The sequence below is a fragment of the Macaca fascicularis genome, chromosome 14, assembly GCF_037993035.2.
Source record: "Macaca fascicularis isolate 582-1 chromosome 14, T2T-MFA8v1.1".
Classification (NCBI taxonomy): Eukaryota; Metazoa; Chordata; class Mammalia; order Primates; family Cercopithecidae; genus Macaca; species Macaca fascicularis.
In genome coordinates this window covers 116,673,283-116,694,498 of record NC_088388.1, presented here as the reverse complement: position 1 = coordinate 116,694,498, position 21,216 = coordinate 116,673,283, and the positions used below count along the sequence as shown (strand labels likewise).

At 54.4% G+C, this 21,216-nt stretch overlaps 2 protein-coding genes and 2 long non-coding RNA genes across 12 annotated transcripts in view; 3 read left to right on the top strand and 1 right to left on the bottom strand.

Moving 5' to 3' along the window:
- Nucleotides 1-3,635, top strand: part of FXYD6 (FXYD domain containing ion transport regulator 6) — a 39,456-nt gene extending 35,821 nt beyond the window's left edge. For both annotated transcript variants that reach the window (XM_005579774.5, XM_005579772.5), the window contains exons 6-8: nt 236-285; nt 786-835; nt 2,336-3,635. In XM_005579774.5, the coding sequence (XP_005579831.1) occupies nt 236-285; nt 786-814 (79 nt within the window). In that variant the 3' untranslated portion in view covers nt 815-835; nt 2,336-3,635. The remainder of the gene's footprint in view (nt 1-235; nt 286-785; nt 836-2,335) is intronic.
- On the bottom strand, nt 3,610-6,729 carry LOC102124867 (uncharacterized). Of its 2 annotated transcripts, XR_012423740.1 has the most exons (5): nt 6,558-6,729; nt 6,224-6,344; nt 5,843-6,117; nt 5,245-5,488; nt 3,610-4,352 (listed from the first exon to the last, which is right to left on the bottom strand). It is a non-coding gene; the product is annotated as an uncharacterized lncRNA (long non-coding RNA). The 2 variants fall into 2 exon arrangements; XR_012423739.1 differs by lacking the exon at nt 5,245-5,488.
- Nucleotides 6,730-8,377: 1,648 nt separating this feature from the next.
- LOC135967133 (uncharacterized) lies at nt 8,378-10,071 on the top strand. Its single transcript, XR_012423741.1, has 3 exons — nt 8,378-8,714; nt 9,231-9,290; nt 9,879-10,071. It is a non-coding gene; the product is annotated as an uncharacterized lncRNA (long non-coding RNA).
- A 2,803-nt stretch (nt 10,072-12,874) lies between these two features.
- Nucleotides 12,875-20,622, top strand: FXYD2 (FXYD domain containing ion transport regulator 2). 7 transcript variants are annotated; one of them, XM_074015298.1, is made up of 7 exons: nt 16,137-16,227; nt 16,337-16,719; nt 17,614-18,186; nt 18,385-18,459; nt 19,872-19,908; nt 20,071-20,101; nt 20,252-20,622. In XM_074015298.1, exons 3-6 carry the CDS (start codon nt 17,997-17,999, stop codon nt 20,093-20,095), a joined length of 327 nt encoding a protein of 108 aa, XP_073871399.1. In that variant the 5' UTR covers nt 16,137-16,227; nt 16,337-16,719; nt 17,614-17,996; the 3' UTR covers nt 20,096-20,101; nt 20,252-20,622. The 7 variants fall into 7 exon arrangements, 5 of the variants coding, with proteins under 5 accessions (XP_015291263.1, XP_065385095.1, XP_073871399.1 ...); XM_015435777.3 differs by lacking the exons at nt 16,137-16,227; nt 16,337-16,719 and adding an exon at nt 12,875-12,969 and having other exon boundaries at nt 18,148-18,186; XM_065529023.2 differs by lacking the exons at nt 16,137-16,227; nt 16,337-16,719 and adding an exon at nt 12,875-12,969 and having other exon boundaries at nt 18,148-18,186; nt 20,255-20,345.
- Nucleotides 20,623-21,216: the final 594 nt, after the last annotated feature.

Here is a 21,216-nt window from a genome sequence, read left to right as displayed (position 1 = left end):
GGTAGAAGTCAAGGGCTGACATTGAAGGGTGCCTGTAAGTTCCCTCCGAGTCTGATCCTTCAGTCCAGACCTCTCCCTCTGCCCCATGCACCCCACAGCAGAGTGAGCTCCAGCCCCTCAGGGCACTGGGAGGAGCCTGACCACAGGCAGCTGTGCCCCAGTGAGGAGCAGAGCGACGCTCTCTGGGTCTGCCCTGGAGATCTCTGACAGGGCTGTGCTTCTCCTTCTCCTGCAGGGCCCCAGGAGACGAGGAAGCCCAGGTGGAGAACCTCATCACCGCCAATGGTAACTGTCCGTGACCACCTGCCCAGATGGAAAAGAGGGAACAGAGGGACCCCTCTGTGGCCCAGGAAGGGACTGTTGCCAGGTGCATGGCCTCGCTAGAGTCAGCCAGACATGCTCCCGCAGTGCCAGGAGAGGGGGTCTCCAGGGCCTCTGCAGCATTGCCCCCTCACTCCACCAAACAGGCTACTACTAGTGTCACCTGCTATTTACAGAGCATCTGCTTGTGCCAGGCACAGACCCCATATCATTTAATGTGCACACAGCCCCGTGAGATAGGCATCACTGTCCTCATTTTATAACCGAGGGACTCAGAGAGGTTACCAGGTTCCTGTAAGCAGCAAGTAGCAGGGCCAGGATTCACCCTAGATCGTTCTCACTCGAAATCCCATGGCTGTCACCTCTTTGCTCCTCAGAGTCAGGCATAGACACGGCTGCTGTTGGGGGTGGCCCACTGGGGTGAGGAGTCTATATACTATCATCCATTCTGATTTTCTTTCCAGCAACAGAGCCCCAGAAAGCAGAGAACTGAAGTGCAGCCGTCAGGTGGAAGGTGAGATGCTCACTGCCTGGATCGGCCCCTGTCACCATCACCGTCTGCATCAGGGCCTGGACAGGAGTTCAGGCAGGAAGGATGGGGCTAGCTTTTGCAGTGGGCACAGCTTTTACTATGGGCCCTGCCCTGAGGAGCCTTCAGGAGTCTGAAAGGGGCTGTGAGAGAGACCAGGACCAGAAACACCCAAGGTGTCCCACACATGTGCATGCAAACACCAGGAAACGGGGCTTCCACACAGCCCAAAGGCCGAGCGCATAGGGCATCATCCCAGCTGCCACATGGGGAGAATTAAGAGTTAGTGAAATGCTGCTAATCACAAAGTGGCATAAAGATAACGGCTTTCCGTGCTGATTCAGAAAGTACTTTAGAGCCACTTTTTTTTTTAAAACACCGTATTATGAAACTTCCCAACCCCACCCAAAAGTAGAGCAAATAATATATGATCCTTCCCTCTCCACATTTAGGGGCACTGATTTTAGCATCTACTTCCATTGTTCATCGTAGGGGTCACAGGAGAGTAGTAACTGGCAAATGCTGTACGGTTTTCAGAGTGCAGCCACACACACAGACTCACTCGAGTCTGCCAGAAACAGAGGATGGGACAAGTTGGGTTTAGCCCATTTTATAGATGAAACCAATGTCAGAGGGAACAGCCCCATGGAGAGTGACAGACCGGACTGTGAACTCAGGCCTTCGTGGCTGTAGTTCAGCGCCACTGCTCCCCTCCGTCCTGTGCGTCTTGCTTTATGACATGCCCTGGAATATCCTAAGGGAAAAGGTTTGTCTTTTGTCAGCTCACTTCTGCCTTTTTTCCCCCCAATACAAATAAGGCATCATAGAAAGGTATATAAGTTTATCTTAGATTGTAAGTTAAAAGAGGTTTCTGGATGATGAAGTGCCCGACGCACCAGCTTCTACTGTGGTCGTAACAGTGCAGTGCCTGTGCAGCATTTAAATTCTTTCCTAAGTGCTTTTGCATCTTCATAGCAGCCCGTGATGGGCAGAGCTCATTACTCCCGTCTTCTGGATGGGGCTCTCGAAGGCAAGTGATCACCCTAAGTGTGAATGGACGAAGATCCTGACCTAGGAGGCAGGTGCCCTTCCTGGTAGCTTGGGGTCCTGTCTATTTCATCACAGACTGAGAATCTATGGGAAGGCTCAGAGGAGGCAGCCTGGAAATGAAATGTCTTTTCGTTTTTTTTCAAACTAGTTCTTTCTCAGAAACCTTTTATCCTAAGGCTCAGGACTGTGAGCAACCACTGGGGAGGCCCTGGGTTTAACAATTTCCTTTCCGTGTCCACCAGGCTCCAGCCCATCTGGGAGAGGCTTCCTCTGAGGTTCACCCCTCCCCTGTGTCTTCGTCTCCTTTCTCTGTGTCTCAGAAAGGCTGTCATACCAGGAAGTTCAGTGGGCAAGTGCTCAAGGAAGGGAGAGAAGCAGATAAGGATACCAGAGGCGAGCTAAAGTGTTTTTAATTTAAATTCTCCTCCTCCTCAGCCTCCGGAACCTGAAGGTGGCTGCTTGAACCTTTGGATGCAAATGTCGATGCTTAAGAAAACCGGCCACTTCAGCAACAGCCCTTTCCCCAGGAGAAGCCAAGAACTTGTGTGTCCCCCGCCCTCCTATCCCCTCTAACACCATTCCTCCACCTGATGATGCAACTAACACTTGCCTCCCCTCTGCAGCCTGCGGTCCTGCCCACCTCCTGTGATGTGTCTGTGTGTATGTGTGTGAGTGTGTGTGTTTGCTGACTGGTCTTCGTGGCTACTTGTTCGTGGACGGTATTGTGTTTGTTAGTGAACTGTGGACTTGCTTTCCCGGGCAGGGGCTGAGCCACATGGCCATCTGCTCCTCCCTGCCCCCGTAGCCCTCCATCACCTCCTGCTTCTAGGAGGCTGCTTGTTCCCTGAGACCAGCCCCCTCCTCTGATTTAGGGATGCATAGGGTAAGAGCACGGGCAGTGGTCTTCAATTGTCTTGGGACCTGGGAAGGTTTGCAGCACTTTGTCATCATTCTTCATGGACTCCTTTCACTCATTTAACAGAAACCTTGCTTCCTTATCCCACCTGACCCCAGTCTGAAGGTCTCTTAGCAATTGGAGATACAAAGCAAGGAGCTAGTGAGCCCAGCGTTGACTTCAGGCAGGCTATGTCCTTCCATGGTCAATTTCTTCCCTGGGGCTTCCATTAGGAGTCCCCATCTGCCCTGCCCCTTCACAGAGCCCCCAGAGATTCCAGGCCCAGGGCTTCTACTCTGCCCCTGGGGAATGTGTCCCCTGCATATCTTCTCAGCAATAACCCCAAGGGCTCTGGGACCCTACCCCTTCCAACCTTCCCTGCTTCTGAGACTTCAGTCTACAGCTCAGCTCAGCTTATCCAGACGCAGACTCCAGTCCCTGCCGTTGGGTCTCTGGCAGGCAATAGCTGAAGGACTCCTGTTCCGTTGGGGCCAGCACATTGGGATGGGTGGAGGGAGAGTAGAGGCCTTTGCTTCTCTGCCCACGTCCCCTTAGATGGGCAGCAGAGGCAACTCGCGCATCCTTCGCTCTGCCTGTTGGCAGTCAGAGCGGCGAGCGAGGTGGGTTGGAGACTCAGCAGGCTCCGTGCAGCCCTTGGGAACAGTGAGAGGTTGAAGATCATAACAAGAGTGGGAACTCAACCCAGATCTCGCCCCTCCTGTCCTCTGTGTTCCCGTGGAAACCAACCAAACCGTGCGCTGTGACCCATTGCTGTTCTCTGTATCGTGATCTATCCGCTCAACAACGACAGAAAAAAGGAATAAAATATCCTTTATTTCCTAGTGGCTCAGAGGTGCTTTCCTTTCTGTGAAAGAACTTGAGTGTTTGTAGGGCCTGTGGAACTTAAAGGGCCAGAGGGAGTCTGTCCGTGGTCAGAGGGAGGAAGCAAGGACTGGAGAGCCAGCCAGGCAGGCACAGAGCCCTTCAGCGGCTGTCACTGTTGCCTCCTCCTCGCTTCTCTTCCCTCCCTTTCCTTTTCTTCCTTCACTTTCCTCCTCTCCTGCTCAACCCTTCCTCCCCGCACCTTCCCACCCTTTCTCTTCCTCCCTCCCTCTCTCCCACCTTCCCAGGCCACTGGGCTCAAGCCACATCCCATAGCAGGACCTGTACATTGCACACCATCTTGGAGCAAAAAAAGGGAGTCACAATGGCTTCTCCAAGTACTCAGTGGCCTGGAGTAAAACATCCTAACATTTCTCTTTGGTCAGTTCTGGGGCCACTACCTAAGGACTTGAAAAGGAAGCCAGGGGTGGTGACTCACACCTGTAATTCCAGCAACTTGAGAGCCTGAAGCAGGAGCATTGCTTGAGGCCAGGAGTTCAAGACCAGCTGTGCAACATGGTGAAATCTTAGCTGGGCATGGTGGCGCACACCTGTGGTCACAGCTACTCGGCAGGCTGAGGCCGGAGGATTGCCTGAGCCCTGGAGTTCCAGGCTGCAGTGAACCATGATTGCACCACTGCACTCCAGCCTAGGCAACAGAATGAGACCTTGTCTCTAAAAAGAAAAAAGGAAGGAAGGGATCAAGGGAGTGACAGGGTGAGTGACGTGCATTATGAAATACTCCTTCCTCTATGGAGCCTTCCTGGGTGTTAGGTAGAATTGAATCCCTTCTCTTTTTTTTTTTTTTTTTTGAGACGGAGTTTTGCTTTTGTCACCCAGGCTAGAGTACAGTGGTGTGGTTTCGGCTCACTGCAACCTCTGCCTTCTGGGTTCAAGAGATTCTCCTGCCTCAGCCTCCTGAGCAGCTGGGATTACAGGTGCCCTCCACCGCACCCAGCTAATTTTTATATTTTTAGTAGAGATGGGGTTTCATCGTGTTGGCCAGGCTGGTCTCGAACTCTTAGCCTCAAGTGATCCACCTGCCTCGGCCTCCCAAAGTGTTGGGATTACAAGCGTGAGCCACCACACCCAGCTGAATCCCTTTCTTGTGCCCCAATCACACTTGTTTGCTGCCTTTATATTCACACTTCGTACTTGGCATTCAGACTGTGGAGACCAGGCAGGTAATGCCAATATGTGAATATGCTGGGGAGACGATGGGGCATGGTGCCTGCAGTCACCTACAGTGTCCTTCCAAAGACATTCGGACTTAACTTTCTAAAAAGCACTGTTGGCTGAACAAACACAGATGCGGGCAGATTCTGCATGGAGGTTGCCCGTATGCAGCTTCTGCCTCTAGTGTTTTGTGTCTTTATTGATACAAGTCCTGGAGGGCAAGGACTGTGCCTGCTCTACAGAAGCCTGGAACATCTTGGTGTCTCAAAAAAAGAATCAACCCCTGGAACGTCTTAATATCTTCCATCTTGAAGCCAGCACTTAAGGAGTGGAACCCTCTGGGCCCACCTCCTTCCAGCCCCACCTTCTAAGACCCCAGTGAACCTGGCACCTGAAGCTATAGCAGGAGACAGAAGTCAGTGCTCCTTGGGGTTTTGATGGGCCTAGGAACCACCACCTTCCCTGCCCAGTGGCCACACAGGCCCTGAGTCCGCCTGGATTCTGCAAGTTGTTTAGAACCGAAGAACTGCACAGATCCGCTTGCTCAGTGCCTTCTCTACGTGTGCTCTTGCTTCTGCCTTCGGTCCCCCAGGCCTTTGGAAAGACTCAGGCTTATGGTGGAGCTCAAGCTCAACCTGTCAACCCAGTGATCATGGTGATTAAAAAATATCTGGTCACAGCTAGACCTGGTAAATGAGCTTATTGTTCAGGAACACTCGTGATACATCAGGGAATTGGCAGGCCTTGCAGCAATTTCAGAGCAAGGCCAGACTGAGACCCTTAGAGGCCCCAGGCATGCAAAGCACTGTGTGTGCTGCCCCCATACATTGTTAAAAACAGAACATTACACTTCAGCATAGGAATAAGGAAGTCCAAGGAAGGGGTTCTCATTTTTCTCATAATAATTAAGAGTAAGGAATGATGGTCAGCATCTCTAGCACATCATCTACAAATGGTTCTCCTTACTTTGCCAGCCTCTAAGCACTCACTTAGTTTTCCTCCTGGTAATCCAGCTGTGTTCTGAGATCGGTCAGAGGTAAAATAGTGGCTGGTCCAGTTGGGGGTGGAGGAGCTAGGACTTGACCCCAGGCTGTGTGTCCACAGCGCTTGACAGCACATGGCCTCGTCTCCTTCAGAAAGCAGATGCTTGGATGAAGGGACAGTGATCAGATGGCTCCCAAGACTGCACCTGGAGCATGGCTGTCCCTTCAAGACGAACTAGCTGGACCGTGCTCCAAGAAGCCTCCTGTGGGAGTTGAATGGTCTGGAAACAAGACACATGAAGAACAATCGAAGAAATGATGGTCAAAATAGTAATAATTAAAAAAAAAAAAAAAAACAAGAGCAGCTGACATTTATGGAACACTTACTATGTGTTTGTCTGGGGACTTCACACAGATCAACTGGATCAGAGCTCAGAGTGCTATACATCTCTGTGAGGAGGACCAGGAGTGTCCACTCAGCCTCCAGGCATGTGGCACTGGTTTGTAGCTGTGATTTGGTTTAATGAGGCAAATGTAGCTTGACTGTATAGGAAGGACAGCTGCCATGCTGTGTCATTTCCCAGAAGGGAATCCCGAGTTCCCTGGTCTCAGTGACCTCAGATGTCCCGCACGTTTTGCCTCCCAGTGACTCCCTCCACCCCCCGCCCCCCACCATTCCATTTCGAAGACCTCCATGTCTCCATGTTTTTGCGTTACTTACCCCTACAGTAGGAATAGGTGTCAGTCTGCCTTCTGGGACCCCAGGTGCTGTGGCCCTCCTACCTCTCTGGGTTTTTTTTTTTTTTTCAAGATGTAGATTAGAACTTGTCCAATTGTTCTTGGAAGAGAGTTAGAGGCAGAGTGCAAGCTGTAGGGAGCAGTGTGAGGGGAGTGCCAGGCGAAGCGCACTCCAAGGTCACCGGACTGTTGGCCCCTTCCTCTGGGAGGAGGGCCTTACCCTTCCTGGAATCATGGGCTTGGCGGGGTGGCTGGGCAAAGCAGGGGTGGGAGAGCACTCCAGCTCTGTCTGGTTCACCCCACCTTGCTCCTGGCTGCTCTGCCTCACCCTGGGCCCAGCGAGAGAAAGGTCAGGTGTGTTTGCCTGAGCCAGGGGAGGAGTTTTGGGAAAACCTGTCTCCAGGCCACAGAGAAGGAATGGCCACCTCTCTCCATTAGTATGATTCATTGCTGTCACAGCTGAGCTCCAGGGGGGCAGACTCAGCCGGCCCAAGCCAACCAGCTGTTGATTTGATGGGGCAAGCCCAGCCCCGGGCCTGGTTGCACAACAGTGGAGCACCTGCCAAGGCAATGATGGCAGAGCAGGTGATGCTGTGATCACATGTCCTGAAGGACCTGGGTGGCAGGGACTGGTGGGGAGGGGCCCCCCTGCACTGTCCAGAAGAACAGATTCCTACCTCTGAGCCAGGCTTGGAGGAAGTCTGGTGGAGCCTGAGGCTCAGAACATCCCTGAGGTCCCCTCTGCTCTAACTGTGTGAGCTTGGAAAGACCCCAGCCTCTCTGTCAGTTTCCTTTTCTGAATAATCAAGTCCTTCCTAGCTTTGGGGTAAGCTGGGCCTCCTGCTAGCTGTGTAACCCTGGAAAAGCCACTTAAGCTTCAGTTTCATCACCTATAAAATAAATGCATCAAAATCTTTTCTGTTATCTCACAGGGTCAAAGTGATACAATGGACATCGAAGCTCCGTGACAATTCTCCGTGTAGCTATTATGCTATTAATGTTGACATTACTATCCGTTTCCTTGTCTCCTCATTCTCTGATGGCCGGGTTCCTCTTGTCTCTGTTAGACTTGGGTTCACTTTCTGACCTGTTTGCAGACCACCTGCGGTGTCCTCTGTAAGATGGGCATCGCACAGCCTGCCTGGCTGAATTGTTGGGAGGCTCTAAGCAGCAATTTGGAACCATCGAGACCCTGGAATAGGTGGAATTGCTGCCAAGTGTGGAGAGTGAGCACGAGGCTCAGTGCAGATACAAACATTTAACAGCTTACCCGACCTGAGGCCTCAAGGAGGCCAGGGACTTGGCAATCTGTGCTATAAATGAAGAGAATGGTGACACAGCCACATGCCAGCCATTCAAGCCATGTCAGTGGCATCCGGAAGGTCGTGGAGGGAAGGAAAGAGTAGCCAGGGGTGGGCTTGCTCCGCGAGGTCTTCCCGGAGGCGGCGAGCCTCAAGCTGCTTTTCAGAGGTGAGGGGGAGTTTGGTTACCAGAAGGAGAAAACTAAGAAAAGCTGGAAAGAAATGGGCTCTGTGGTAGTTCAAGCCTGGACATGAGTTCTGAGAACAGTCAAGAATGCATTTCTCTCCAGGGTATTCACTGTGGGAGAGGTGGGTCAAATGGGTTTGCCCTTGTCACCAGCTGGTGACCTTGACTCTTAGAGTACATTGCCCTTTGGCAGTTCTCAGAACCTCTGTGCACCATGGCTCAGGCCATCTTGAAGCCAACACTTAAGGAATGGACCCTCTGGGGCCCACCTCCTTCCAGCCCTGCCTTATAAGACCCCCGTGACCTGGCACCTGCAACCACAGCAGGAGACAGGAGCCAGCGTTCCTCAGGATTCAGGACTTCTGAGTTGCACGAATGGGGCCTGGGAACCGCCGCTTTCCCTGCCCAGTGACCACATGGGTTATGCAGCTGAGGACTGACTTGGGCCGGGGGTCATGGCTTCCTAGGCCTTCTGGCTTCTGCTTCATTGCAGCCCTTTCCAGCTGCAAGTCAACACCAGGAGGAACTGATTTGGGGACCTGGAGTTCAAGGCTGTAAACTCCCACAAAGGCCAGAGCCGGCGGAGCTGGAGAGCCCCATTTTGGGAAGCTGGTGGTGAGGGCCTCTGCCTTTGATCGCCAGGGAGACAGAGGTCAGCTGAATTCCAGCCTATTTCCTCCCTGCCCCACCAACCCCGCAATGACCACCCCAAATGACTGCTTTGAGATTTAGGAGTCAGGAGACAAAAGGGAGGCCTGCTTGGGGGAGACAGGGGAGACGGAGGCCTCGCCACTGAGGGCACTGTCTCATCAGCTGTGACAGTGCTGACGCATCCAGGAGTGGGCGCTGCCTCTCCTTACCTCCCAGCATCTCCCAGAGCTCTGGGTCTTGGAGAAAACAGGAGAGCACAGCTGGATGCTCCTTTGTCTCCAGCCTGGAACCATCAGACAAAGGAGGTTGCTTGGTTTTGTGTGGAGACGAAAGGGAGGCTGGAGATGCAGGGTGAGTGGTGGCCAGCAGGGATCATGCCAGGGCAGGGTGCTCCCAGGAGCCTGCTTTAGAGATCACTCCAACTGGGGACTGAGCCAAGGGAAGGGATTGCCGTGAGTGTTCTTGTCTCCTGGGGGGACCAGTTCAGAGTAAGGAAAACACAGCCATCATTTTTTAGGACCTTCTCTGGCCAAACGCTCGACCTACCTTGTCTCTGTTCCCACAACAATCCTGCAAGGTAGGTGTTGTTACCCCATTTTCCAGGTGGAGAAGATCCAGAGGGGTGCCCTTGCCCAGGGTCAGGCAGTCCTCAGCAAAGTCTCAGGATGAAAGGGGATTTATGTATGGGTGTGTCTGGCCCTCAGGGTGCCTTGCATGGAGATGTCTACGAGGAGAGACCCTCCTGAGCTGAGCTGCTCTCAGGAACATGGGCCACAGGTGGAAGGGCCTCGACCTCTCTGCAGGAGAGCAGGTGTCTCAGAGAGGGGCTCCCTGTCCCAGTGCCAGCTAGGACCCATGACCTGAGCTAGCTGGGGGAGGACAGGAAGGAAGTCTGAGAAGGACTTAAACGTGAGTGAAGCGAGAGGGGTGGGACCTGCTTGACTTAACAAATGCCTGGGTTTCCCCCAAAGAACAAATAGGACAATTTCTGAAAATTGTTGCAGGACTGGAGAAGGAAGGGGAGGTTAAGGGAGAGGAGAGGGGGTGGGGATGGGGTGCAAGAGGAGTGAGAGAGAACCCTCTGAGAGGGACTCTGGGGGAGCTGTCAGCAAGGTGGGGGTTGCTGCCTCTGTGAGGGCAAATCGGGTCTTGTGACTCCTCACAGGACAGGCGACAGCATGGAAGGAGGCTGCCTGAGAAAAGTCCTGGGTCTGCCTGCAGCACGGGAGAAATGATTTCACCTCTGTCCTGTCCCCATTTTTGCCTGATTTTTGCCTGGGACTGATTCATTCACTTTATAAAACTGGGTCCCATGATGTGCTGTTCCAGGCATGGGGGAATGAAGAAACAAACAAAAATCCTTGCTCTTCTGGTGCTTAGATTTTAGTTGGGAGAGGGACAAACAAGATAAGGGAAACACATACCTTAGGTAAGAACAAGTGCCACAGAGGAAAAGCCAGGCTGAGGCGGTGGGTGTGAACATTTTTATACAGAGATGCCCAGAATCGGGGCTTTGGAGAAAGCCCTGAAGCCAGTGTGCACTGAGCAGCAAGCCCTGTGGAGGCTGAGCATATAGGAAGCGGGAACCGCCCGTGCAGAGGTCCTGGAGGGTGAGGGGTGTCAAGAAGGCTGGCATGGCTGGAGCAGAGAGCAGGGCGGGGAGGTCGGGGACCAGCTCAGAGGTGCCTGGAGCCAGATTAAGAAAGGCTTTTTGGCCGGGTGTGGTGGCTTACGCCTGTGGGGGACCACCTGAGGTCAGGAGTACAAGACCAGCCAACATGGAGAAACCTGGTCTCTACTAAAAATAAAAAATACAGGCCGGGCGCGGTGGCTCAAGCCTGTAATCCCAGCACTTTGGGAGGCTGAGACGGGTGGATCACGAGGTCAGGAGATCGAGACCATCCTGGCGAACACGGTGAAACCCCGTCTCTACTAAAAAATACAAAAAACTAGCCGGGCGAGATGGCGGGTGCCTGTAATCCCAGTTACTTGGGAGGCTGAGGCCGGAGAATGGCGTAAACCCCGGAGGCGGAGCTTGAAGTGAGCTGAGATCCGGCCACTGCACTCCAGCCTGGGCGACAGAGCGAGACTCCGTCTCAAAAAAAAAAAAAATAATAATAATAATAATAATAATAAAAATAAAATAAAAAATACAAAAATACAAAAATTACTGGGCTTGGTGGCGGCTCCTGTAATCCCAGCTACTTGGGAGGCTGAGGCAGAAGAATCGCTTGAACCCGGAAGGCAGAGGTTGCAGCCAGCTGAGATCACGCCGTTGCACTCAAGCCTGGGCAACAAGAGCGAAACTCCATCTGAAAAAAAAAAAGAAAGAAAAAAAAAGAAGGGCTTCTTTCTGGACACAGACAGATTTTGGCGTATCATCTGAGCCCTCCCTGAGGATTTTGAGCAGGAGAGGGAGCCACTTGTAAAGGGAGGGGTTTGGATGGGATGGCCTTGGTGTCCTTTCTAGTCGGGCCATCAATCACACAGGCTCTGAGATAGAGATGCCTTCCTTCGCAACACTGGGGGCGGGCAGAGAACGGAGTGTGTACTGGCAGGGTGGGTGGGGGGGATTTGCTGAGACCTCCACTTTTCCGAACCACTTAGAATATGTTTGGACCAGGTACCTCTAAGTCTTACCCAGCCTCGAGGTTTGTAAACTTCTCTATCCCCAGCTCGGGGAATTTCCACTCGGCTGCTCTGGGCTGAGTGGGCAGGTTTCCACTTGGGAGCATGGGACAGGCCCGCCTGCCAGCCGAGCTCTTACCTACCCCAGGGCAGGGCTGGCCCTGCCTCCAGAGTGGTCTGGAGGGAAAGGTGCAGAGAGCCTGGAGTCAGGGCTGTGCTCAGGGACCCCAGTGCCGATCTCAGCCCATCCTGGTAAGAAATAGCACCTCTCTAGACCTCCTGGTCTCCATTTCAGCCCTGTGAGGGCTCCCTGGGATGTCATGAGTCCTCCCCTCAGGACAGGGAGTGTTGCAAAGGAGGGAGAGAGAGGCAGGAGTCACAGTGACCAGAGCCCGGTCAGAGGCTGGGGCCAGAGCCAGCCCCTCCCAACCCTGCTTCTCTGTGTCCGCGTTGGGGTGGCCGTGCCAGGGCGGCCACAGGAACCTAAGGGAGACCCTGTGGTCCCAAGTCAGCTACACAGAGACTGCTCACTGCAGCTTAGCTGTGGGCAAGGCCTTGGTGGCCGAGGAACAGCGACTGCCTGGGCAGCGTAGTGGGCTTCCCTGCGTGGTGGGACACCCTGCCTAGTGGGCTGCTGTGCCTGGTGGGGCTCCCTGCGGCTCCCTGCTGGCTCCTGGATCTGACCCTGCCCTAGGCCTAGCAGTGTTGTCTTCTGGCCATTCCCCTCTGATACCAACCAGCAGCCCCCAGAGCCTCATTAGGCCGCTGGTGTCTCCAGCTGAGCCCTCTGAGGTGTGAGAGGTGGGCCTGACATCACAGCTGGGGTGAGTCACTGCGGGCTGAGCGAGCCACTGCGGGCTGAGTGAGGGGTCTCAGCTGCGGAAAGGGCAGGCCACAGGAGCAGCCCCCATCACAGCTCCGGCTCCCAGCCCCGCAGCTGCTCCCCGTTCTCTGCCAACGACCAGAACGACACAGGAAGCTGGGACCGGTGCCTTAGGTCCCAGGACAGGGTCCTGGAAACCATTCCCACTCCCCCGAGAGGCTGTAGCTGGGCCTCCCAGTCTCAGGGGACGCCTAGCTATAGACTGGGTCTTGGGCAGGATACGTCCAGGCAACGGCCCAGCTGGGCTGGAGGACGGAGGTGCAGCGGAGTAACGTTCAGGGGACCCATCCAATGCCCCTGAAGGTCTCCCTCAGCTGCCACCAGCCCAGGGACCTGGGGAAGACTGGGTTCCTTGATTCTTCCTGGCTCCTGTACCCTTTTCGGGCACCCTGGGCTGGCTGAGGCATGGAGCCTCTCGAGGGAGAGGGCCAGGGCTGGGGCTGTGGTTGGCTCTGCTGCATCTGACGGCCTCTCCATCTCCAGGTGCCAGGTGGAGGTCAGAGAATCTCCCCTGGCTTTCACGTGGATCCCTTGCCCCAACCTGCCCTAGCAAGTGGGCACGAGGTAAGGGCTCCCTTGCCAGCCCCTCCTCCCTGCCTGTGTCTCTTCCTGTTTGTGGGCTCACCTGAGGTGCGAAGGGAGGGAGTGCCACTCTCCATCCAGGCCCCGGGCAAGCGGCACCTCCCTGCTCTCCTGCACTCCTGGAGACAGCCAGCAGCTCCTGCTATGGACAGGTGGTACCTGGGTGAGTCCTCTGAACCCCATTCCTCCTCCTGCTCAGGCTCTGACACGGGTGCCAGCCCTGTCCCTTTCAAGTGCACCCACAAGCTCCCCAGAAGGGCAGGAAAGGCAGAAGGGAAGAGAGGCAGAACGTCCAAAAGAGAGCATCTCCGTATGGAGTCGCGGGCCTGCTGTGAAATGTGGCAGAGCATCTCTGAGCTGCGAGGGCAGGGAAGGCAGCTTGTCCAACCACCTCATTTACTTGTCTGTCCATCCGTCCTTCAGAGATGCAGGAACTCAGAAGCCAGACTGCTGGCTTCAAATCTTGGTTCCCCTACTTTCTGGCCATCTGACCTCAGGCAAGTTATTTAACTTTTCTGGCCCTCAGTTTCTTCCTCTATGAAATGGGGTGATAATAATGCCTTCCTTACCTTGTAAGAGTCATTGTGATGACTAAAGAATTAATTTCTGGCCAGGTGCAGTGGCTCATGCCTATAATCCCAGCACTTTGGGAAGCCAAGGTGGGTGGATCATCTGAAGTCAGGAGTTTGAGACCAGCCTGACCAACATGGTGAAACCCCGTCTCTACTAAAAATACAAAATTAGCTGGGCATGGTGGCGCATGCCTGTAATCCCAGCTACTCAGGAGACTGAGGCAGGAGAGTCACTTGAACCAGGGAGGCAGAGGTTGCAGTGAGTCAAGATCATGCCATTGCACTCCAGCCTGGGCGACAATAGCGAAACTCCGTCTCAAAAAAAAAAAAAATTAATTTCTGTAAAGTGTTTGAAACAGTGCCTTTCACACAGAGTTTAAAAATGCAACTAGCTTTCAACTATTGTTTCCTATTCATCTATCTATTGATCAATCTATCATCCGTATCTATCTATCTATCGATCTATCTATCTATCCATCTATCCGTCTATAGGTGCCTCCCCAGGCACCTCCTCCCCCTGCAGCGGGAGCCCTTCCATCCACACTGCAGCTCTGCTTGTGACCAGGGTAAATATTACCTGGCACTGTTAATGTTTAATGCCCCCGCCTCATCCCCGGCCACCCCGCTGAGGAGCAAAGACAGCAGGAAGAGGCAAGAGGAGACAGTCCATTTGGAAATGACTGGGTTGTCAATAGATAGATAGATAGATAGATAGATAGATAGATAGATAGATAGATAGACAGATGAATTTATTTAACTTCCCACTTATTTTTACACTCTTATTATTCCTGAAAGAATCCACGGAGGCTTACAAACATAGACAAAACCCAGTAAGATGACACAATCCTGCATAGTAAAGGGAGCACCTTGTCTTGTGTGGAGACGGCAGTAGCTTTGGTAGCACACCTTTGAGGGTCTGGGCTTTCTACCTCCGGTTTGCCATTAACTGTGTGTTTCAGGCAAGTCCCTTCACCTTCCTGCCCTCGGTTTTTCTGGTGTACCCAGTGGGGATCATGACACTGCCCTGGCCACCTCCAGGGACTATTGTGGAAAGCAAAGGAGCAGCCTCAGTTTCTTTATCTGTAAAACGGCGCTAGCAGGAACTAAGTGATGCAGTGCATGCCAAGAACCTGGCGCATGGCCCATCTTCCCCAAACGCTGGCTCTGCTGGGATGTTTGCACAAATATATATTCCTTGGCTCTGGAAGAAGAAGGAAGCTGCACACCTGATCCTCAGGGCCATGACATTCCCTCCAGCTCACTCATTCGTGCCCACTTTCACTGGAGAGTGGCTGGCTTTTCCATGTCCCACAGCAAACATTTGCCAAAAGCTAATGCCTGTTATTTCTTCAATCAGCACACATATACCAGTAACAATGATGCCACTCACTGTGTGCCAGGCCCCGGGATACACTCTTTGCATGCATTATCGCACTTCCCCTCACAACCACCTTAGGAGCTGGGTACTGTGCCCATTTTACAGATGGGGAGACTGAGGCACAGAGAGGTGAAGTAATTGACTGAGACCATATTATTAGCAAGTGAGAGGGCCAGGGTGTGAACTCAAGTGCCAAGCCCTGCCCCTGCTTGGGGAGGATTCATAGATAGAGTGGCTCCCTTCAGGAGGGCTCAAGCACCCCTGGTGGCTGCTGGCCTCTGACCTTGGCTGTTTGGTGGGCATTGGGCTTCAGCCTCTTCTGGAGGCCAATTCAATGGACTAGAACTTAACGAGGATTCCACAGTACCCACGACTACCCAGCACAGGAGTCCCGGGGTGAAGGAGGTCACAGTGGAGTCGGGAGGCTGCCTGCGAGGTGTGGAAAGCAGCTGCCTCCTGCAGCAGGAGGCCTGACTGTCATTCTCCACTTCCCCCACACTGGCTGTGTGACCCTGGGCGAGGCCCCCACCTCTCTGTGCCTTAGACACCTGCCTCATCAGTAAAACAGGAAACATAAAGCTTAAGGAGATAACAATGAGGAAAGTGCTTGGTAAACCATAAAAGCAGGGGATTCTCCCTGCGATGAAAGTCTTGCCCCGTCCTTAAGGATCCTGCATGCGCCATGGTAAACTGGCAAGGAAACAATCCAAGAGCCAGGCCAAATGGTGGTAGGAGGAAGTACTGGGGCGGCAGGGAAGGAGAAATTAGTTGGGGATGACTGGGGCCCTTCCGACTGAGGTGTGACCTGCAGGGTGCACGTTGATGGATGAATAGGAAGACAGATGAAGCACCCTTCTGGAGGATCTACTGCTGGTGGGCTTTGGGGGTGCTCCAGGGATGTGGTGGGGGAGCAGTGGGCCAGGCTCCTAGGGACCACTGCAGGAAAGCCTCCAGCGCCACATAAGGAACAGCAGCTGCAGCGGTGGCATCCATGGTGGCTGGTGCGGTGGGCCCTGCCTGGGCTGGGGGCCGTGTGGGACCCCTGACACTGCCCCCGGAAGCTCCCAAGTACAGTGTACACTGAAGAGATTGTACAACTTCCACTTTCCTGTTCCCACCGCCCCAGCTGTGGCTTCCCCAGCTGGCAGAACAGCACCACCGATGACCCATCCCAGCCCTTCTCTTTGGAAATTTCCTTTGGGAGGGTTTAGAAACTCAGCCAGCTCCTCCCTGCCCCTGCCTCCCCACGCGCCTCCTCACCCTGCCGCAGGAGCCCCTCCATCCACACTGCCGCTTTTCTTGTGACCAGGGTAAATATTACCTGGCACTGTTAATGTTTAATGCCCCCGCCTCGTCCCCGGCCACCCCGCGGAGGCAGCCAGACACTCTCCAAAAAGCAGAGACAGCAGGAAGAAGGGAGTGGAGACAGCCCATTCAGCTGGGGAAATGACTGGGTTGTCGATGGACGGTGGTGAGTGTGCTGGTGTGTGTGCCCGGGCGTGTGTGAGGCTGGGTGGCTCTGACTGGCCTGCCTTTGCAGGGTCAGCTGGACTCTACCCTTCCCTCTTCTGCCACCTCAGCCTTCCAGAGTACCCAGCCCCTCTTCCTGTCGGCCTCCTCTCTAAGAAAATTTGCAACTTAAAAGAGAACCCTGCTTTAACCCCAAAGAAAGATAACTTGAGTGGCAGAACGGCAGCAGATAGAAGATGGAGAGCTGAGCGTCCCTCCTTAGCCTCCTGGCACACACCCGCCCTGAGTTCAATGCATCTTGCTAGACCATCTTAACTTGGGCAGGAGGCAGACGGGGTCCATCTGGCTGGGGAAGGAGCAGGCCCCTCTGGTCAGCCTTCCTAGGCTGGATTTGGGGTGACAGCCCCCCAAGTTCAAGTCACACACCTCAAAGGCTTCCTGTCACAGGAACTGACTCAGGCCTGGAAACCAAGAGGGGCACTTGCTGACAGAGGTGGGTTTTGAGCCAGATGCAGAAAGGGGAGGGTGCTGGGCAGAGAGGGTCTCGGCAAGTGATTCAGGGCCAGGTGACCATGGAGGAGGAGGTTTCCTAGGGTGTGTGGGGAAGCCTTGACTTGGGTCTAGCTGTTGCTCTGACACTTTAATCCACATATGATCTTGAACAAGGCCTGAACCTAATCTGGAATGACAGCGCAGATGCTGGGTCCCTCATGGTCTCCCTGAGCACCCAGCACCTCAGGCCCGTCAGGATGGGCACTGACTCTTCCTGGCCTGTCCTTTCCTGGCCCAGGGACTGGCTGCTGGGGACAGCTGGGCTTGCCAGACCCTGAGTCTCACCACTGCCCAGGGGCACAGTTTGCCACAGCCTGGAAGGCGCTGACTTGCGCATTCCTTCCTCCTGGGCTCTACTTCCCTGGTACAAGAAGGGGCTCCAGCAGGGCAAGAAAGAGTAGTGGCCCTCAGCTGTGGCAGAAGCGTCCCGGCCAGGCCACCTTCTGGCCTGTGCGGGGTAAGTGTACTCGGTTGCAGGGCACCACTGTGAGACCTGCCTGCTGAGCAGCTCCAAATCCGGGGGAGGCCACTGGAGGCAGGGGCAGGAACTTGCCTCTGATGGGCTCCTTCCCTCCTGCCATTGAGAAGCGGCAGAGCAAAGGGCTTATGCACCTCCATTCTCAGCCCCCTGCTGCCTGGGTTCAAACCCCAGCTCGACTCCTGACTTGCTCTATAACTGTGGGGGAATTACTTCTCTGTACTTCCATCCTCTTGTGGATTACACCAGAATGACTTTGACGTCCCATAAGGTTGCCATAATGGTTAGATGAGTTAGGCTCTTGTTAGCTTTTGCCCGGTGCCTGACCAGCACTATATATTAATGTTTCTTAACTAGATCTGCTTCCCCTGAGGATGGTAACGTAGGACAGGAGGTCCGTCTCAGCTATCGTTAGGACTTTGGACAAGTCTACACATTGGGCTCAGCTTCCTCCTTCTGTCTGATAAACTTTAAGGTTCTGTTTTATTTATTCATGCATTTCACAAATACCTGCTAAGCACCTGATAGCCAAATGGTCCTGTGGAGAGAGGCCTCTGGGAGTCTAATGGGAGAGGCCTCTCCTGGCCTTTTCTACCATGGTAGGAATCAAGGAGCAGGAGATCGTCTCCCTTCCGGAGTGGTCAGAGGCCCCCCAGACAGCACAGATCCCCCTCTGACACTCGGTATCTGGGCCCCAGTTGATTGTGTCTGAAGCCACCTAGAGCAGAAGCCTGCTGGCAATGGTTTTAGCAACACTCCGTTCCCAGCCTCCCGTCGCCCGCTTGGACCCTTGGGGGTCCTCTGGGAAGGGAAGGACAGGGAATTCCAGCTGTTCCTGTGGCTGGCCCACCATTGGTGACTCCTCTCATCCCACCTCTGGCTCTCTCCCAGGCGGCAGCCCCAAAGGGGATGTGGACCCATTCTACTATGGTAAGCCTGGGCCCCTGTTCACCCTTCCTGAGCCCTCAGGACCCCTCCCACCAAGCAGCGGCCTCTCCCAGTCCCAGGTCCATGCTCTGTGCCCCTTATCTCCCCCCGTGACCACGGGCTGCTGCGGGCGGGCTGCGGGGAGAGATGGCTGCTGGGAGAGACCACCCATCCCACTCTTCTTGCCCTCTCTTTCCCGAGACTATGAGACTGTCCGCAATGGGGGCCTGATCTTCGCCGGGCTGGCCTTCATCGTGGGACTCCTCATCCTCCTCAGTAAGTGGGGTGGCCTCCAGGGAAGGGGTGCCGGCCGGGGCACGTCTATTCTCAAAGCCGCTGAGCAGGCTGGCTTTCCGGAGTCCCCAAGGAAGGGGTGAGCCTCCCCACCATGCACAGCCCCTGCAGGATGTGGGAACAGGTGCCCGGTGGGGTGCCAGGCTCTGGGAACACAGTGTAAGGTTCCCGCTTGCTCAAGTGCACCCTCCAGTGGGCCCGGAAGGAACCTTGGAGGTGAGAGTGAACCTGCGGGGTAACTGGAGGGCCAGGCAGGGGCACTAGGCCCCCCATTGCTAACCATGGTCCCAAACTCATCCGTTAAATAGGGATGATCCCACCTGCCTCACTAGAGGAGGGCTAGCATCCAAAGACACAGCAGTCAGGACAGCGCTCTAAGAATGGTCCAGTGAAGACTCGGAGTGTTCTGGGGGAGACAAGGAGACTTATATATCCTTAAGCCCCGAGGGGCACACAGCAGGAGCTTAATAACTGCACATTGACTTGTTTTGGTCCAACCCAAAGAAAAACACACAGAAAACACAACCCATGGAAAGAAGATACAGGAAGCACACCTGTGGGCTCTGGAATTCCATGCACTTGTGCCACTGCACCCCACCCGAAGGCTTGGACACAGTCCTGTGGGTCTCCCCATTTTCCCCTGTTGCCCATGGCAGCTCCCGGAGGGCGGTGCGGGGTGGTAGCTGAGCACATAGGCACAGGAGGCAAGTGGCCTAAGCAAGGGGCTCTGCTTTGGACTTGCTGCCATCCTTCTCCAGGTGTTCATCGGGCAACTGTGCTGGGGGCACCATGATGGCCCAGTGTCTGCTGCTGCTCTCGATATGCCAACAGCCCACCATGGATCTGCTCCAGTAAACATTTGCTGACTGACTGACTTAGGTTCTTGAATGCCTGTGATTCAGCCTTACATAAAAAGAAAGAAGGCTGGGCACGGTGGCTCGTGCCTGTAATGCCGGCATATTAGGAGGCCAAGGCAAGAGGATCTCCTGAGACCAGGAGTTTAAGACCAGCCTGGTCAATACAGTGAGATCCAATCTATAAAAAAAGGTTTTTAAAAAAATCAGCTGGGCATGGTGGCATGTGCCTATAGTCCCAACTACTTGGGAGGCTGAGGCAAGAGGATTGCTTGAGCCCAGGAGTTTGAGGCTGCAGTGAGCTATGCACCACTGCACTCCAGCCTGGGTGACAGAGTAAGACCCTGTCTCAAAAAATAAAATAAAATAAAATAAAATAAAATAAAATAAAATAAAATGGGACAGTCAAACGTGGCCTCCAAGACTGACCCTGCAGTCTTGACTGGCAGGAGGGAGGTAGGAGAGACTGGAAGAATTTTGAGTCTTCCAGGATCTCCTTGGAAAACGAGTCCATGGAAACAAATCTTTTCTCTTTTCAAGGCAGAAGATTCCGCTGTGGGGCCAATAAGAAGCGCAGGTGAGCGCTGCCCGGGGTGACCGATGAGGGGCTCCAGGCTGGGGAAGAGGGGTGGGCTGAGGATTTTGTCTCTGCCACTGTGGAGGGGTCCCCAGCCTCAGGGATCCCTAGACCCACCCCTCCCCCGGTCCTCTCACCTGTTGCTTTTCCTTCCCCCACCAGGCAAATCACTGAAGATGAGCTGTAACAGCAGGTACGCTAGGAGGGCCCGGGGAAGGTGGCGGGAGGGGAGGGCAGGCTTGGGGGCAACCGTGAAGAATTCTGGCTCCTGGACTGGGTAGGGGAGAATTTTAGGGTCACCCACACATCAGCCAGGTGGTCTGTCACCTATCGTGTGTTTCAGATGATTGCCAAGGGCCTGGCGTGCAGTGTGTGCCACAGGAGATCACAGAGGAGCCCTGGAGAAAAGTGAGATGGACAAGGAGGAAATAAAACCCCAACCTCTGCTGCAACCTGCCCAGCCCCAACCCGCCTTTGTCTTCTCAGCCTCGGCAGTGCCACCCACTGCACAGGGGCCAGCTGGGAAGCCAGGCCCTGCCTCTGCTACCTCCCCTTCTTCCCTGGGCTGTAGACCTTTGTCCCCGTCACTGCCAGCGCTTGAGCAGAAGGAAGCTCCAGACTCAATGTGACCCCCAGGTGGTATCGCCACCTCCTGCCCCTTGCCACCTCATGCTCATAATAAAGTTAGCGTCAGAGACCGCTGCTTCTCTCGCCTGCCTGCCTATCTGCCTCCTCTGTCACCACCAGCCTCTCCAAGTTCAAGTACAAATACAGCCGGGTCTCATTTGTTTTTTCAAGTAATTGCTCAGGCACCTGTCTGCCTGTAAAAGCAAGAAGTTCAGTGTTGTCATCTGTAGGCCACTCCTTGTACCCCCTGAACTGGCAGGAGCCCTGGGGACAGACGCCTCAGCCTGGCTTTTATGCACCTAGGATGTCTGAAAGGCCCAGGGGGTCAAAGCCACGGCCCTGTTGGATACCCACGAGGCCTCTGCCCCAGGCGCCAGGCGCTGCTGCTGGGATCCTGGAAGCAACCCTGCCTAGGAGTTGCTGTGGAGAGGCCCCAGGCTACCAAGAGCCTGTGTGTGGTCACATTCCTGTGCTCTGCCATTTTCCACATGTACACCCCTGGGCCACGGGGGGTGGGTCCAAGGGGCCTGCTGCTGGGCCTCCGCACATGTCCTGAAGGAGCCAGCCCTCTTCCCAGTCCCCTCCTGGTACTGAGCTCAGGCCACCTCTTTCCACTCTTGGGGCCACCTATTTGGAGGCTTGGTTAATTCCAGGGCCCGGGGCCAGGGAACAGATGGTGAG